Here is an 18,452-nt window from a genome sequence, read left to right on the forward strand (position 1 = left end):
AGTGCACTTTTGGGAGCACTTTTGGGAGTCTTGGATTTTGTGCAGGGAGTCAGGTTCTGCTGTATGGAAAACAGATCTGGTCCTTGGCATTGTGCTTAGGGAAGAAGTTTTGGCATTTTAAAGTTCATCAGAGAATGCAAGCTGTTTATGGTGATTGTGTTGATGTGAGTACTGTGCATCATTGGGCGAGTAAGTTTAACAATGTTGAGGTGGGAACATCTGACTTGCGTGACAAACAAAGAGTTGGATGTCCTGTGACAGCAACCACCGAGTTTCACAAGCAAAAGGTTGACAGATTGATTCAGCACCATCGTTGTATCACTCAGTGAGGAAATTTCAAGCATAATCGGCATTTCACAAGAATGTGTTGGTTACATTATTGCTTTGCTTGGCTTTCGGAAGATGTGTTCACAATGGGTTGTGGAAACAGAGTATCGACTTCTTCCGTGAAGGCTTCGGGAAAACTTGTTCATTGTTGGCAAAAATGTATCCAATTGTCTGGTGATTATGTGGGAAAGTAAATAGTGGTAGTTAAAGAATACATTTCTAAGGATTATTTCTGCATTTGTTTTATTAAAATATTCTCATCCAAACCCAAGTAATGAAGGTGGAGGCATTACTTTTCATTCAACCCTCGTATATGAAACTTCGCCTACGTTATCCCAACCCACTCCATCTCAACACACCTGCAGGGACACACCTTCAGTAAACACTTATTGCATCAACTAAAGCAGCAGCAATCCTATATGTCCTTATCTGGAATTAAATAGAATCAGTGTAACTTACTTTAGAACAAACTGAGCCGGGCTCTTATATAGTCTAAGAGACAAAGCCAAAATCTACATCTGGAGAGTTGTAGTTTCTAAGGGACTCCGGGAGTAGTAGATTCCCAAGGCCCATAGGCTTCTCTGCGGGAAGAATAGAGCTGGACCTCATATGAACTGTCATGGTCTTCATGCGATGGGACTCTGGAAGTTGTAGTTTCTAAGGGACTCTGGGAGTAGTAGATTCCCAAGGCCCATAGGCTTCTCTGCAGGAAGAATGGAGGTGGACCTCATATGAATCGCCATGGGCTCCATGCAATGGGACTTTGGAAGTTGTAGTTTCTAATGGACCCTGAGAGTAGTAGTTTCCCAAGGCCCATAGACTTCTCTGTGGGAAGAATGGCGCTCTACCCCATATGAACTGCCATGGACTCGATGCGATGGGATTTTGAGAGTTGTAGTTTTCAAAGGACCCTCGGAGTAGTAGTTTCCCAAGGCCCATAGACTTCTCGGCAGGAAGAATGGTGCTCGACCCCATATGAACTGCCATGGACTCAATGCAATGGGACTGAGAGTTGTAGTTTCCCAAGACCCATAGACTTCTGTGCGGGAAGAATGGAGCTGGACCTTGTATGCACTGTCATGGGCTCCATGCGATGGGACTTTGGGAGTAGTAGATTCTAAGGGACCTTGGGAGTAGTAGTTTCCCAAGGCCCATAGGCTTCTCTCCAGGAGGAATGGAGTTCGATCCTGCATGAACCGCCATGTGAGTAGACCCTGGGAGCTGTAGTTCCGATGGGGTCCTAGGAGTAGTAGTTTCCCAAGGCCCATAGGCTTCTCTGTGGGGAAAATGGAGCTGGACCTCCTATGAACTGCCATGAACTCGATGCAATCAGACTTTGAGAGCTGTAGTTTCTAAGGGATCTTAGGAGTAGTAGTTTCCCAAGGCCCATAGGCTTCTCTGCAGGAAGAATGGAACTCGATCTCATATGAACCGCCATGGGCTCCATGCGATGAGATGCTGGGAGTTGTAGTTCCTATGGGGTCCTGGGAGTAGTAGTTTCCCAAGGCCTATAGACTTCTCTGCAGAAGGAATGGGAGTTGTAGTTCTGATAGTGTCCTGTGAGTAGTAGTTTCCGAAGGCCCATAGGCTTCTCTGAGGGAAGAATGGGTCTAGAGCTCGTATGAAGTGCCATGGGCTCCATGGGATGGGACGCTGGGAGTTGTAGTTCCAATGGGGTCCTGGGAGTAGTAGTTTCCCAAGGCCTATAGACTCTGGAAGTTGTATTTTCCAAGGGACCCTGGGAGTAGTCGTTTCCCAAGGCCCATAGGCTTCTCTGCAGGAAGAATGGTACTTGGCCCCATATGAACTGCCATGGACTCAATGCAATCGGTCTTTGAGAGTTGTCGTTTCTAAGGGATCCTGGGAGTAATTGTTTCTAAGGAACCCTGGGAGTAGTAGTTTCCCAAGGCCCATAGGCTTCTCTGCAGGAAGAATGGAACTCGATCTCATATGAACTGCCATGGGCTCCATGCGATGAGACGCTGGGAGTTGTAGTTCCGATGGGGTCCTGGGAGTAGTAGTTTCCCAAGGCCTATAGACTTCTCTGCAGGAATGGGAGTTGTAGTTCTGATAGTGTCCTGTGAGTAGTAGTTTCCCAAGGCCCATAGGCTTCTCTGAGGGAAGAATGGGGCTGGAGCTCGTATGAAGTGTCATGGGCTCCATGCGATGAGACGCTGGGAGTTGTAGTTCCTATGGGGTCCTGGGAGTAGTAGTTTCCCAAGGCCTATAGACTTCTCTGCAGGAATGGGAGTTGTAGTTCTGATAGTGTCCTGTGAGTAGTAGTTTCCCAAGGCCCATAGGCTTCTCTGAGGGAAGAATGGGGCTGGAGCTCGTATGAAGTGTCATGGGCTCCATGGGATGGGACGCTGGGAGTTGTAGTTCCTATGGGGTCCTGGGAGTAGCACTTTCCCAAGACCTATAGACTTCTCTGCAGAAGGAATGGAGCTGGATCCCGCATGAACCGCCATACGAAGGGACCCTGGGAGTTGTAGTTCCGATGGGGTCCTGGGAGTAGTAGTTTCCCAAGGACGGAAGGCTTCTCTGCGGAAGGAATGGAGCTGGAGCTCCCAGAGGCACATCCAGGAGAGCTTCTCTCTTCCCTTCCTTGCTTTTCCTTTTGGCTAAGGTTTGAGAAGCAACAACAGGAGAGGAAAGGGAGGAGGGAGGGAGGGAAAGAGGCACGCCCCGAAGTGGGGCAGGGCGGCGGCCGAAAGAGAGAGAGACAGCCCGAGTCACGTCCCTCTCTCGCCTCGCCCGGCCTGGCTTGCCTTAAGGTCTCTGGCTCGGCGCGCCCAGAATCACAGGTAACCAAGGCAAAGCCCCTCTCCCGCCGCCCTTCCCTCGCGATGCCCCCCTCCCTCCGCTCCTCGGCTCTTCCCTCTTTGTACTGCCTCCCCCCGCTTGCCTTGCAGCCAACTCCTTGACCCCTTCTCGGCTTCCCGCCTTTCCAACGCTCTCGGATTACAATCCAGCACCTTGACCTTGCTTTCATTGCCATGGCTTGCTGCTAAGGGGATCCTGGGAGTGTGTCTTCTTCTCTAAGGCACTGCCTCACCAAACTAGGAGCCCTGTTGTTGCTTCTTTCTTTCTTTCTCTCTCTCTCTCTAAAAAAGACCCAACACTAAAAACTTACAGGCAGGCTCTGTGGGTTTGTTCTGAAGTTGAATTAGTTTGCAAGTTGGATCAAGTATATTTCTAAAGTGTAACTCCAGATAAATGTGTAATAATCATAATCATAATAGACTCTGGCTGTTGGTTTGTTCTGAAGTTGAATTGGTTTGTAAATTGGAGCAGGTATATTTCTAAAGTGTAACTCCAGACAAATGTGTAATAATAATAATAATGATAATAATAGACTCTGGCACAAGCCAGTCAAGGTGGTGCCAGTGGTGATCGGCACACTGGGTGCAGTGCCTCAAGACCTTGGCCTGTACTTAAAAACAATCAGCACTGACAACATTACCATCTGTCAGCTGCAGAAGGCCACCTTACTGGGATCTGCACGCATTATTCACAGATACATCACTCTAAAAAAGACCCAACACTAAAAACTTACAGGCAGGCTCTGTGGGTTTGTTCTGAAGTTGAATTGGTTTGCAAGTTGGAGCAGGTATATTTCTAAAGTGTAACTCCAGACAAATGTGTAATACTAATAATAATGATAATAATAGACTCTCGCTATTATTTGTTCATAAGTTGAATTGGTTTGTAAGTTGGAGCAGGTATATTTCTAAAGTGTAACTCCAGACAAATGTGTAATACTAATAATAATGATAATAATAGACTCTGGCACAAGCCAGTCAAGGTGGTTCCAGTGGTGATCGGCACACTGGGTGCAGTGCCTCAAGACCTTGGCCTGCACTTAAAAACAATCAGCACTGACAACATTACCATCTGCCAGCTGCTAAAGGCCATCCTACTGGGATATCCAAAGTGTGATCGACTACAAAAGCCAGCATAGTGATATTGTTTGCTATGTATTACTCCTGTTGTGTTTCTAATAATAATGATGGAGATGATGATGATGATGATGATGATGATGATGATACTATTAAGTGTCTGAAGTGTGATCCAGTACAAAGGCCAGCATAGTGATCTTGTTTGCTGTGGACTCATCTTGTTGTGTTTCTAATAATAATAATAATACTATTAAGTGTCTGAAGTGTGATCCAGTACAAAGGCCAGCATAGTGATCTTGTTTGCTGTGGACTCATCTTGTTGTGTTTCTAATAATAATAATAATACTATTAAGTGTCTGAAGTGTGATCCAGTACAAAGGCCAGCATAGTGATCTTGTTTGCTGTGGACTCATCTTGTTGTGTTTCTAATAATAATAATAATACTATTAAGTGTCTGAAGTGTGATCCAGTACAAAGGCCAGCATAGTGATCTTGTTTGCTGTGGACTCATCTTGTTGTGTTTCTAATAATAATAATAATACTATTAAGTGTCTGAAGTGTGATCCAGTACAAAGGTCAGCATAGCGATCTTGTTTGCTGTGAACTCATCTTGTTGTGTTTATAATAATAATAATAATATTAATAATAGACTCTGGCACAAGCCAGTCAATGTGGTCCCAGTGGTGATCGGCACACTGGGTGCAGTGCCTCAAGACCTTGGCCTGCACTTAAAAACAATCAGCACTGACAACATTACCATCTGCCAGCTGCTAAAGGCCATCCTACTGGGATGTCCAAAGTGTGGTCGACTACAAAAGCCAGCATGGTGATATTGTTTGCTGTTTATTACTCCTGTTGTGTTTCTGATGATGATGATGATGATGATGATGATGATGATGATGATACATCACATAGTCCTAGACACTTGGGAAGTGTCCAAAGTGTGGTCCAATAAAAAGGCCAGCATAGTGATCTTGTTTGGTGTGTATTACTCCTCTTGTGTATCTAATAATAATAATAATAATAATATCACATAGTCCTAGACGGGAATTATTCAAAGTGTGATCCAGTACAAAGGCCAGCATAGTGATCTTGTTTGCTGTGGACTCATCTTGTTGTGTTTCTAATAATAATAATAATAATAATAATAATAATAATAGACTCTGGCACAAGCCAGTCAAGGTGGTGCCAGTGGTAATCGGCACACACTGGGTGCAGTGCCTCACTTAAAAACAATCAGTGCTGACAACATTACCATCTGTCAGCTACAAAAGGCCATCCTGCTGGCATGTCCAAAGTGTGATCAAATACAAAAGCTAGCATAGTGATCTTGTTTGCTGTGTATTACTCCTGTTGTGTTTCTGATCATGATAATGATATGAGGATTTAAAGATCGAACTGCAAAGACTGTGGCACAAGCCAGTCCAGGTTGTCCCAGTGGTGATCGGCACACTGGGTGCAGTGCCTCAAGACCTTGGCCTGCACTTAAAAACAATCGACGCTGACAACATTATCATCTGACAGCTGCAAAAGGCCATCCTACTGGGATGTCCAAAGTTTGATCCAATACAAAAGCCAGCATAGTTATCTTGTTTGCTGTGTATTACTCCTGTTGTGTTTCTAGTAATGATAATGATATGAGGATTTAAGTGGCCTGCACTTAAAAACAACATTACCATCTGTCAGCTGCATCCTACTGGGATCTGCATGCATTATTTGCCAATACATTACACAGTCCTAGATACTTGAGAAGGGTCCGACGTGTGATCCAATACAAAAGCCAGCACAGTGATCTTGTTTGCTGTGTACTCCTGTTATCTAATAATAATAATAATAATAATAATAATAATAATAATAATAAACACAGACAAGAATGAACACCCCTGTGGGGTTTCTTTTGCTGTCTGTGCCCCATACAGAAGATTGTACCTCACTTTCTGTCTCTGTGTTACAGGCAATCTCTGTCTTATGAACAAAATAGGTTATGTAGGTTTGTTCTTAAGTTGAATTTGAAAGTTGGAATAGGTACCTTTTAAAGTGTCACTCCAGTCACACACACACACACACACACACATATATATATAGAGAGAGAGAGAGAGAGAGAGAGAAAGGGAGGGGGGAGATTTCACTTCCCTTTCTGTCCATGTGATGATTGCATTTTGAAAAAAAAATGACATATTGTGGGAACAAGGATTGGTAAGAAAGCTTCAATGGATAACTCTTTCAGGAGTGAATTTCACTTCCCAGGAGTAGAATTCTCTCACTTCCTGTTGTCTCACCCACATTCTTAACTAGGAGTCATTTGTAAGGTTTGTAAGTTGGATATCCATAACTGCCCATACAATTTGAAACCTAAAATATAGGCAAACCCTGATATAGGATTACTATTATTATTAATGCCAACCACAAATGCAGGCGAAATGTCAGGAGAAAGTGCTGCTAAGACACAGCCATGCAGCACGGAAACCACACAACACCCACTATTATTATTATTATTATTAAGGTAAAGGTTGTCCCCTGACATTAAGTCCAGAAATGGAGATGGTGCTCATCTCCATTTCTAAGCTGAAGAGCCAGCGTTGTCCATAGACATCTCCAAGGTCATGTGACCGGCATGACTGCATGGAGCGCTCTTACCTTCCCGCCAGATCTATTGATCTACTCACACTTGCATGTTTGCGAACTGCTAGGTTGGCAGAAATTATTATTATTATTATTATTATGTTTATGTTTATTTACATCCTGCTTTAGCTGTCTACACAAAAAGACTCAAGGAGACTTACAATCAAATCAAATGAAATACCATTCGCAACTTAAAAAGATACAAAACATCCAAAAATGGTTTTTAAAATAAACAGCTGAAATAATTTTTAAAAACCTATAGATATATCCAAACACGTTCTGGCTCAATCTTTAAAACTTGTCTTTAAAAGCCTGCCCTGATTCCCTAGCGCCGAGCTACAGTAGTTCTCTAGCATTGATCCTCGGCAGATAAAGTGGTATGAAACTGCATTAATTCTACAGTGAAGATGCACCTGTAGCCTGCCCCAGAAAGTGGAGAGTGATCGGAAGAGTGGATGTATGAAAGGAGGCCCAGAAATCCTCCAGTGAGCCAACTCCGCATTTCAGAATTGTACCAGTATGACACCACTTTCAATGCCATGGCTGCACCCTGTGGGATCCTAGGCTTTGTTGTTTGTTGCAGCACCAGAGCTCTCTGGGAGAGAAGTGTGTCTCTTGCAAAACTGCAAACCTCAGAAGTCCATAACTTTGAGCCATGGCTATTAATGCGGTGTCAAACTGAATATAATTCTGCAGTGTGGATCCAGCCAGAACAGCCCATTGAGGGTACCTTTTAAGCCATGGCAAATTGAGTTTTTTTTTCTTTTGAAATGTTTGGTCAGCAAGTGGTGACTGTACAGCCTGCTTCCTCCCTAGATGCTCCAGTTGTGCTCCCCTAAGCATGTATGTCTCCCTCCCCAGCTCTCTTTCTTTATCTTTCTTCCTCTCTTTTGCAGCTTTGGCCTCCTCAGCTGGGCGGGCGAAGTCGAGTAGAGTAAGGCGTCCTTTGCTTTCAAAAAACTTGGCATCTGCCACCCACTGGCTCCTCCCTCCGTCAGTTTCATTTTTTGCCTGCAAAAGGGTGGGTGGAGAGCGGGAAGCATTTCTGGAGTCTGCCCTTGGAAAGCCAGGCTCCCTTTGCTTGCACGTTTCAGGTTTCTTCCTGCAACATCTCTTCTTTGGAGAGCTGTATCCCTTTTAGGGGAGGTCTCATGCCTATTTCCTAAGCCATAGGTACCCGACAGAACCTCTGTTTGCATACAGACGCATCTTCACATGAGGTTTGCCAACTGCTTTCGCTTCTAAAGTTTGGGAAAGTTACTTCTTTGAGATTACAGCCACATGGCTTCCTATTCTCCTGTCGCTAAGTGCCTGTGATGCTATTCCTTTCCAGTTCAGTATGAAACTTTGCAAAATGATAGGCTAAGGCAGGGGTCCACAAACCTTTTAAACAGAGGGCCAGGTCACAGCCCCTCAAACTGTTGGAGGGCTGGATTATAATTTGAAAAAAAAACCATGAATGAATTCCTAGGCACACTGCACATATCTTATTTGTAGTGTAAAAACACTTAAAATATACAATAATTAAAATGAAGAACAGTTTTAACAAATATAAACTTATTAGTATTTCAATGGGAAGTGTGGGCCTGCTTTTGTTTGATGAGATAGGATTGTTGTTGTTGTGTGCTTTCAAGTCATTTCAGACTTAGGTTGACCCTGAGCGAGGGCCGGGTAAATGACCTCGGAGGGCCGCATCTGGCCCCCGGGCCTTAGTTTGAGGATCCCTGCTGTATGTAAATATATTTTCAAGTGCAAAGTTGAGTACCTTTCTTTGAAGATCCAGCATTGAGTAATGGTTTGAGCATTGGACTAGGTAAAGGTAAAGGTAAAGGTAAACTCAGAAACTGCCCGTACAATTTGAAACCTAAAATATAGGCAAACCCTGAGATAGGATTATTATTATTATTAATGCCAACCGCCAATGCAGGTGAAATGTTAGGAGAAAGTGCTGCTAGGACACAGCCATGCAGCACGGAAACCACACAACACCCTACTATTATTATTATTATTATTATTATTATTATTAAGGTAAAGATTGTCCCCTGACATTAAGTCCAGTCATGTCTTGGAGATGTAGTGCTCATCTCCATTTCTAAGCCGAAGAGCCGGCGTTGACCATAGACACCTCCAAGGTCATGTGGCCGGCATGACTGCACAGAGCGCCGTTACCTTCCCGCCGGAGCGGTACCTATTGATCTACTCACATTTGCATCGGAGCTCTCGGTGGCGCAGTGGGATAAACCCCTGTGCCGGCAGGACTGAAGACCGACAGGTCGCAGGTTCGAATCCGGGGAGAGGTGGATGAGCTCCCTCTATCAGCTCCAGCTCCTCATACGGGACATGAGAGCAGCCTCCCACAAGGATGATAAAAACATCAAATCATCCAGGCGTCCCCTGGGCAACGTCCTTACAGACGGCCAATTCTCTCACACTGGAAGCAACTTGCAGTTTCTCAAGTCTCTCCTGACACAACAAAAAAAATTGCAAGTTTTTGAACAACTAGGTTGGCAGAAGCTCACGCCGCTCCCCGGAATCGAACCTGCAACAATAAGCTTTGCTTTTAGTTGTGTGCCGTTTTCTGGAAAATTTGCTACATTACAATCTGATTTATCTATCTGTATTAATCTACGGTATATTAAGGATACAATTCTGTAAAGAAAACCTATTATATATACCTCTGGTTTTTCCTTATCAGATATTTCAGTTCAACTTTTTGAGTGGACTGCTTGAATGGGACTTTGTGAGCGAGTGTGTGTTGTTAAAAATACGTCCAAGATGTACAAAATGTTTCCAATAGTAAAAAAAACACCCTGAAATATTTGATTAGGAAAAACTAGAGAATGAAATCAAAGCAAATGTTTACTGAGCCTTTTGCAGGAGCACCTAAAAATGGAGTCTGGAAGTGAGAGCTTTTAAATACGTTCCAGATGTCGAAGGGCTGTTGCTCAAAATACATTGTGCCTAAATGAAAAGGCCAACCTTTCCTCTCCTGTTCTATCAACTGACTTAAAAGCCCTCACTCTTGGAAAACATTTCAGTAAATCGTTCCAGCAAATTAATCACTAAACATGGGTTGTAGAACAAAACTAATGCAAACATTTTTCAAAAATTGACACAGCAGTAATAGCTCAACATAATTTCTAGCAAATATCTATCTGGTTACAGGTTGCTGTTCATGCCCTGGAATCCAGAGCCCTTCCAGACAGTCCTTATATTTCAGGATCTGGTCCCAGGTTTTCTGCTCTAAACTGAATTATGTGAGTCCACACTGCCAGATAATCTGGGATAAACAAGAGAACCTGAGGTCAGATCCTGGGATAGAGGGTGTAAAGGAGGGTAAAATTACTGCCACCTAATCTGTGAGGAAGCCCAGTAGTTCTCAGCATCAACTTAGGAGCTGTTTTACAAAGAAGGATTTACTCATTTGATAGCGTAGCTCTAATTTGGTTCTTGATTTGACCTTTCTTGTTTTGTAGGCTGTTTAACTTAGGAGAAACTGTATCAGGCAAGGCTTGAGGAGAACAGTAACAAATTTATTTAACAGGAGTATAACATGTTCAAATGTTTCTTCACAAGAGGCATGAATCTGGATTGGTTACATTAGTAAGGTTTCATGAGTAACTTTAGGTACAGACTTTAAGAGGTTTCTATAAGCAGATGTATCTTTCCTGGACAACTGTCCTAATAAAACAAATAAGCTAAAAGCCTTATTTAACAGAATTGGCTCCCAGCCAAACCCTGATTCTTAATATTAAAGAACCAGTCTTCCCAATAGTTCTCTAACTATAGTATTCCTGATGGTTTTCCACACACCACAGGATCAACTACCTTCTCCTGTAACTCTTTGGTCACAGACTAGTTCCCTGAAGAGATTTCAGAGATTTCAGTCCTTTCTGCAACTCTAATAGTCACAGACTCTTCCCTGATTCTCCCACTAGAGAAATCATTCTTCCCTGTAGCTCATTGGCTTACAGACTGCCACTTTCAAACAGCTGCCCCATGAAGTGACAGTTGGCTCCGCCCCCGTTGCTATGGCATCTCTGCTCAAGCCAAACCAGCCACTATCTCAAACAAAATATAATTTATTTATTTATTTACTGTCCTTGTATACCGCCGTTTCTCGGCCTAATTGGCGACTCAACGCGGTTTACAACAAAATATACAGTGCACAGTATACAATTAAAACCATAAAAAACATAATACACAATATTACACGAAATCACAATCCAATACATCTCCTAACTAAAATCGTGGTCCAATTGCATCATCCATATTACCAATCCGTAATCAACACATTCATTGCACCGAATTAGCTAAATGCCTGCTTGAACATCCAAGTTTTTAGTCTTCTTCGGAATACCATCAGCGAGGAGGCTGATCTTACCTCCATGGGAAGGGCATTCCAGAGCCGAGGGGCCACCACAGAAAAGGCCCTGTCTCTCGTCCCCGCCAGCCGCACCTGTGAAGCAGGCGGGATAGAGAGCAAGAAAATCTTATAAAATATAATCCTACATACTTACCATTTATTAACTACTGTTTAAACAACACATAACCATAAGAATAAAAGTTACACATCGTCACAGAGAGCCTGTCTGGAAGGGCCCCCAGAGACTCTATGTAATGTGTTGTTTTATCGAAATCCCTAGAAAACCTTTTCAGGTTGCTATGCAGAAAGCAGGAGGAAAACCAAGAAGAGGTAGAAGGGTTTAAATCCTTGGGAAATTATATGCATCTCCTATGAACTTTGCCATTCATGTTGCATCAATCAACTGAGTTGCATTTACTCCGCTGCCCAGCTCTGCTCAAACAAGCCAACTTGCTGTAGATCAGGGGTCCTCAAACTTTTCAAACAGAGAGCCAGGTCACAGTCCCTCAAACTTTTGGAGGGCCAGATTATCATTTGAAAAAAAAAACCATGAATGAATTCCTATGCACACTGCACATATTTTATAGTTAAAAAAACACTTAAAAACAATACAATAATTAAAATGAAGAACAATTTTAACAAATATAAACTCATTAGTATTTCAATGGGAAGTGTGGGCCTGCTTTGGGCTGATGAGATAGGATTGTTGTTGTTGTTGTGTGTGCTTTCAAGTAGTTTCAGAGTTAGGTTGACCCTGAGCGAGGGCCGGATAAATGACCTTGGAGAGCCATATCAGGCCCCCGGGCCATAGTTTGAGGACCCCTGCTGTAGATGATAAAGAATCCATCCTTTGAAGAGTGTTTAGATCTCTTGTGAAAGGTTCTCTTTCACATGTAAGTCTAGCCGTTGGCCCCCATGTCACCGGCGTAGTGTATTTGCTTTGGGTTTTAGCCTGTGCAGCTCTCTGATGTCCTGCTCTTTCCTTTTTTTTAAGAAGTAGATTTCAGAACTGTGGCTAGTTCCTTTTAAAATTTTGACTAAAATCTGGAGTACATTTCACCACTGCACTGACACAGGAGGATACTTGCTTGTACTACCATGAAACCAAAAGTACAGATTTTTGCCTTGACTGTTTTTCTTGTCTTTCTCCCTCACAAAATGAATTAATTGCTAAAGAACATGTAGAACAGCCCCAGGAAGAAATTAGTGGGATTTATTTAGAGCTTACAAACTTTTGTTTCTGTGTTGTTGAAGGATTTCATGGCCGGAATCGACACCTATGTGGACAATTTCAGATTTTAGAGCATTTTGAATTTCCATATAAGAGATGCCAAGCCTATTTGTATTTTTTTTTAGTAGCTGTTTGTTATTGTGGCTTATTTTGTTACTGGATTTGTTAAATCAGATTTTGTCCTCTAAAATGACTCATTCTATATGACAATTTTCTTTTTGTTTAACAACTCATGAGAAATAATTTTGAAGCCACTAATAGTTGGTTCAGTCTCTTATGAGCCATTACCAATGGCAATATAACATCAAACAAACAGTGGGTGCTAGAAACAACATCATACGAAAGCTGACTGGCACAACCTGGGGATCACAACCAGACACAGTGAAGACATCTGCCCTTGCGCTATGCTACTCTGCTGCTGAGTATGCATGCCCAGTGTGGAACACATCTCACCACACTAAAACAGTAGATGTGGCTCTTAATGAGACATGCCGCATTATCACAGGGTGTCTGCGCCCCACACCACTGGAGAAATTACACTGCTTAGCCGGTATTGCACCACCTGACATCCGCCGGGAAGTAGCAGCCAATAGTGAAAGGACCAAGGCAGAGACATCTCCAGCTCATCCCCTGTTTGGGTAATAGCCAGCACGTCAACGACTTAAATCAAGACATAGTTTTCTTAGATCTACAGATCACCCCAGCAAGCGAGAGTCCAAAAGTGGCAGGCCCAAACCCAGCACCTCAATTCATGGGTGATACCAGATGAGAGACTCCCCCCTGGGCACACAGAAGATTGGGCGACTTGGAAGGCGCTGAACAGACTGCGCTCTGGCACCACGAGATGCAGAGCCAACCTTCAGAAATGGGGCTACAGGGTGGAATCCTCGGCATGCGAGTGCGGAGAAGAGCAAACCACTGACCACCTGCTGCAATGCACCCTGAGCCCTGCCACATGCACGATGGAGGACCTTCTTGCGGCAACCCCAGAGGCACTCCAAGTGGCCAGATACTGGTCAAAGGACATTTAATCAAATACCAAATCTGCAAAATCTATGTGGTTTTTTTCCCCTTTTTTCTTTTTCTTTCTAATCTCTGTGTTTGTTTTGCTCTGTTAGAATTGTAATACAATGGTTGCTGATGACACAATAAATAAATAAATAATGGCAATATATATAAATTTGCCCTAAATTGTCTTGAAGACTCCAACTGTTAATTTGTTCCCCTTGTTGGTAACATAGAAATTTAAGTACACACCGTTTTGATTTTTCTCCATTCTTTCATACTCGTTTTGTAACAGTTCTTGTTACTGTTTGTGATATCATTTTGTTCCATTTGATATTGGGTTCTCTTTCAGGGGGAAGGATCTTATATACTTCGTCTATTCTTTTAAAAAAAAATGCTTGCATTTTACTTTCACCAGTTATGGAATCAAATCCCAGTAGATAGCAAGGGCCACAGTACTTAATATGGTTTTAAAAAATAGTTTGCACCCTGGTTTCTCCTGCCATAGAACCCAAGGCAACTTAGAAAAATAAATCTTAGCTAAAAGGTTATATTACAAAAGAGAAAGCCCATCACCAACCATCTTAACGTTCGGGCTGTCTCTACTTGCTATGGATGTCATAGCACATAGCACTGATGCTCCTCTTTTGTTATCTCTCCACTGCCTTTTTGCAGGTAGCAGCATGGATGAATATAAAGGCTTGACAGATAATGAACTTATTACCCGTTTGAAGAAGTACAATATCTCACATGGACCTCTTGTCGGTATGTATGGCAGTAAACGGTTCTGGCCCAACTTACCTGTATGAACCTATCTCCCCTTATGAACCATCGAGAACTTTAAGATCGTCTGGGGAGGCCCTGCTCTCGGTCCCGCCTTTGTCACAAGTACGTTTGGTGGGGACGAGAGACAGGGCCTTCTCAGTGGTGGCCCCATGGCTATGGAACACTCTGCCTAGGGAGATCAGATCTGCTCCCTCACTCTTAATGTTTCATAGGCAAGTAAAACATGGCTGTTCAAGCAAGCATTCACAAATGCAGAGTAGCTAATACAGGAAATCGAATGACTTGACAATGGAATTGGACAAAGCTTGATAATAAGGAGACGCTAATGATGTTGTTTTTATTGCTGTTGTGGCTCATCTGTTGGGAGTGCTTTGATTGTGTATTCCTGTATGGCAAAAGTGGATCAGACTGGATGGCCCTGGGGAGATCTTCTAACTATGGTTCTCAGACTCTAGGTCTTGTTGGTGCTGAATGAGGCCGGCTTTCTCCAAAGGGTCAGATAATCTTGGCACAGGGCTGGTAGGAATGTTTGCAAGGTGGTGTGGCTTTGGGGAGGAAGCATCCCTTTGATGTGAGTGTATGTGGAATTGTCAAGGGAGGAGCCCGATATTTGGCAGAAGATTTGCAGAAGAAAAAAATTGACTTTAAGGGAAGATTTTGAAACCCTGTCAGGGAGATTTAGCCTGGGTGTCAAAGGGAGAAGGTGTTAGGAGTCTGGAGTGGTGAAGGTTAGGAAAAGGCCTGAAATTGGTCTGTTGGCTAGCAGAGTTAGCTAGTGAAAGAAATTCTATGACAATTAGGGAAATAGCTGGTGGAGGAGTGGAGAGATAGATCCAGGATAGGACTATGTGTGCTGGTGTTTTGAATTACTGCCAGCGAAACAATCCTGTAAGTATTTCTCTGGAGGGAGAGAGAAGTGTTTCATGTATAACTAAGTCTGAACTGTTTAAAGTAACCACACGCTTTTTAAGTCTGTATTTTGAAACAGCTAAGCTTTATACCTGAATTGTTCCAGTTCTCTTAAATAAACATCATTGTTTTGTTGTTCACCACATCTGCCTCACGTGTGCCTCTGTGGGTGAAGTTTTAAGAGCAATTTCCTGCAGCAAACAGGAGATTAATGGTGGCAGTGTAGATTTTAAAGAACAATCTTTAGTGTTACATCAGAAGCACAAGCTTGAGGGCTAAATCCAACACACTCTTGCCTAAGAATACTTCCAGTAAGCCAAGGGCTTATCAGCGCTTCTAAGTTGGTGGGTGCCAGAGGGCTTTCAAAAAGGGTTTTTCAACCAGAAGAAAGTTCCAGCTTTCTCTACAGCTTTTTGTTTTTGGGCTTGTAAACACAGAAGCCACATTCAATCTAAGTGGTGTTCTCCTTTTGGGATTTTATTTTCAAATAAACCTCTATCCCTTTATAATGTACAAAGGTGAGAATGCTAGGAATTACAGCCCAACAATATCTTGGGGGTTACATGGTTCTCACTTTTGTTGCAGACTTTTGTCAGTTTGGTTTAAATCTCCTACTGGGATTCCTTCCTTTAGGATCAACTCGGAAACTTTATGAAAAGAAAGTCTACGAATACGAGAAAGAAACAAAACCACTCTCTTCATACCGAGGGTCAGGATCCTACACAGGTGAGAAGAACTAGATGGAAATGGTAACAGCTTTTGTGTAAGGCACTAACACTCCCTCCTTCCTTTGCCTTTTGCTTATGCAGAGCCAAGTAGCAGTAGCGAAAGCTACGTACGAGAGACTTATGTGAGTCCACGGAGCAGGGAAACCCTCAGCTACGGACGAGAAGGTAGGGCAGTTTTCTCTAGAGAGAATTCCTACATTGAAAATCACCAGGGCAAAGTTAAAAACATTCAGAAGATATTGGGAAGGGGGGAGAAGGAGGGTAACAGAAGAGTATGTCAAAGGGAGGGAGTGTATGTGTGTATGAGTCAATAATACATATGGTTGGCTTGTAATAATCATTGCATCATCTGCAAAAAGATTCAGTCTTATTTCTTTCTTCTCTATTCCTTCCTTCTCTATTTTATAACCTGTCCAGTTAGGGCTGTCTCTGATACTATTAGCTAATATTAAGATGTGAGGTGGAAAAATTGAGATTAAGACTGATATTTCAGATGTTATTTCTGTAGTTTATTTCTGTGGGGGTTTTTTTTGCTTCTGTTGTAGTTTTATATTGTTTTTAATGTTTTAATTTGTATTATGATGTTATGTGTACTGATTTGCTGTAACCTGCCTTGAGTCGCCGACAGGCTGAGAAAGGCAGTATACAAATACTATATATTATGTAGTATTTTAAAGGTACATCTTGCCATCAATATATGTAGCATTTTAATGACTTATAGGGTTTTATTGTGTATTTTATATTATATTTAATAATCTGGTATTCATGTATTTATTTATTTGCCTTGCCTTTTATGTGAAAGACCTATGGTCTAAACATCGAATAAACTACAGTAAATACATAAATAAATAGATTATTTTATTTATTTTTTACTCTGTTTTTTATTGTTTTATTGGTTTTTTTCACTCCCACCCTTCCCTCCATGTATATGCAATTTATACATCAAACCGCAGAAGTTACATTTGAAATATCAGTCTCAGTCTTAATTTTTCTACTCCACATCTTACACATTTTCTAAATAATTCCTAACTAGTTCCCACATCCTCTTAGTTATTGTGACCTTTTGAATTGTATCTATATTATTCCATTTACAATTTGTTATTTCCACATTTAACATATACACACGCGCGCGCACACACACACACACACACATATATAGTTACACCAATTAGTCAGTATCCATTCGGTTTTTTCCTTCCAACCCCTCACTAAAACAATTTGTGCACACGCTATTAATTTGTCAACCAATTTTTCCTTTTGTATATTCTTCGCTCCTGCTATCCGTGCATGTAGTACATTCCTATTAACCATTACTCTTTGTAATAAAGAAATAGTTTATTTTACAAACTGTATGTCCAAGGGAAGGTCGAAGGGTGGGAGAGGGGTAAAAAAAATAAAATAAAATAAAATAAAATAGAGAAAATAATACATATTATTAACTGCAAATGGCTCTTGGTAAATGATAGATAATATGTAATACCAAGCAAAAGTTTCTTAATTCTTCCTTCTCTTCCCAGCTCTTGGCTCTGGAAGGATTTATGTCAGTGAAAACTATGACTCTCCAAGAACTGAGGAATATTACTCTGAGTATAGAAGTGAAGGTGGGTGTTTGACAGAAGGCAGGTGGGTTGTGTTAGACAAAGGGCCATGAAGGAGGAGACATTACTTATTTTGGCAGAAGCCATCTTCCAGTTTTCTTGTTGTGCTGCATGTTAGACTCATCATCTCATCTCGAAATAAACTAAGTGGCCTACATTTTCGCTTCAACACGGTATTTTTACAATCTTTCTGAATCTAAACTGCCCAGTTCTGAAAACTTGTACATTTAGTTGCATTTAATGTACCATGAAGTTTATGAAATTTAACTTTGAAGCTCTGGAAGGCAAGGGTTGAAACCTAAGTGATCAAGAAGATCCAATGGATGACTTTGAGTAAGTCCGATTCTCTCGACCTCAGAGGAAGGCAATGACAAACTTTGTCCGAATAAACCTTGCCGATAAAACTCAACGAGAAGGTCACAATAAGTCAGAGTGGATTTGGAGGGACATAACCACAACCAAGGGCTGTAGAAGTGAGCCTTAGGGATTTATAGGTTCTGACCCATAAAGCCCTAAATGGTTTGGGACCCGCCTACTTTTGTGACCGTATCTCTCTCCATGAACCAGTCCAAACTCTTCGATCTTCAGGGGAGGCCCTCCTTTTGCCCTTGCCAGTTTCTCAGACTCGCCTTGTGGGTACAAGGGAGAGAGCCTTCTCCTCTGTGGCCCCCCAACTCTGGAACTCATTGCCTGGAGAGATTAGGAAAGCCCTTACCTTAGAAACCTTTAAAAATAATCTCAAGACCTGGCTCTTCCGTTGCGCTTTTGGAGAGTAGTTACATATTCTTAACCTATTGCTCCGCTCAACATCTTTGTCCTAGGATGAAGGTCAGTCTATCACCCTGTTTCTCTACGAGTTCCCACTCACAAATAATTCTGTTCCTTTATCTCACCCTGAGTTTTTAAATGATTTTATGTACATGCGGTCCGCTCACTGTCATTATGTTTGGTTTACTGTGTTTTTTTCTTATATTTTGTTTA

The 18,452-nt window shown here is 42.2% G+C and overlaps 1 protein-coding gene across 4 annotated transcripts in view; it reads left to right on the plus strand.

The window, feature by feature from the left end:
• Nucleotides 1-18,452, plus strand: part of EMD (emerin) — a 61,861-nt gene that overhangs the window by 33,634 nt on the left and 9,775 nt on the right. For all 4 annotated transcript variants that reach the window (XM_067464186.1, XM_067464187.1, XM_067464188.1 and 1 more), the window contains 4 exons: nt 14,126-14,215; nt 15,779-15,871; nt 15,955-16,038; nt 17,391-17,474. In XM_067464186.1, coding sequence (XP_067320287.1) covers nt 14,126-14,215; nt 15,779-15,871; nt 15,955-16,038; nt 17,391-17,474 — 351 coding nt within the window. The remainder of the gene's footprint in view (nt 1-14,125; nt 14,216-15,778; nt 15,872-15,954; nt 16,039-17,390; nt 17,475-18,452) is intronic.

Source organism: Anolis sagrei, chromosome 2, assembly GCF_037176765.1.
Source record: "Anolis sagrei isolate rAnoSag1 chromosome 2, rAnoSag1.mat, whole genome shotgun sequence".
Taxonomy (NCBI): domain Eukaryota; kingdom Metazoa; phylum Chordata; class Lepidosauria; order Squamata; family Dactyloidae; genus Anolis; species Anolis sagrei.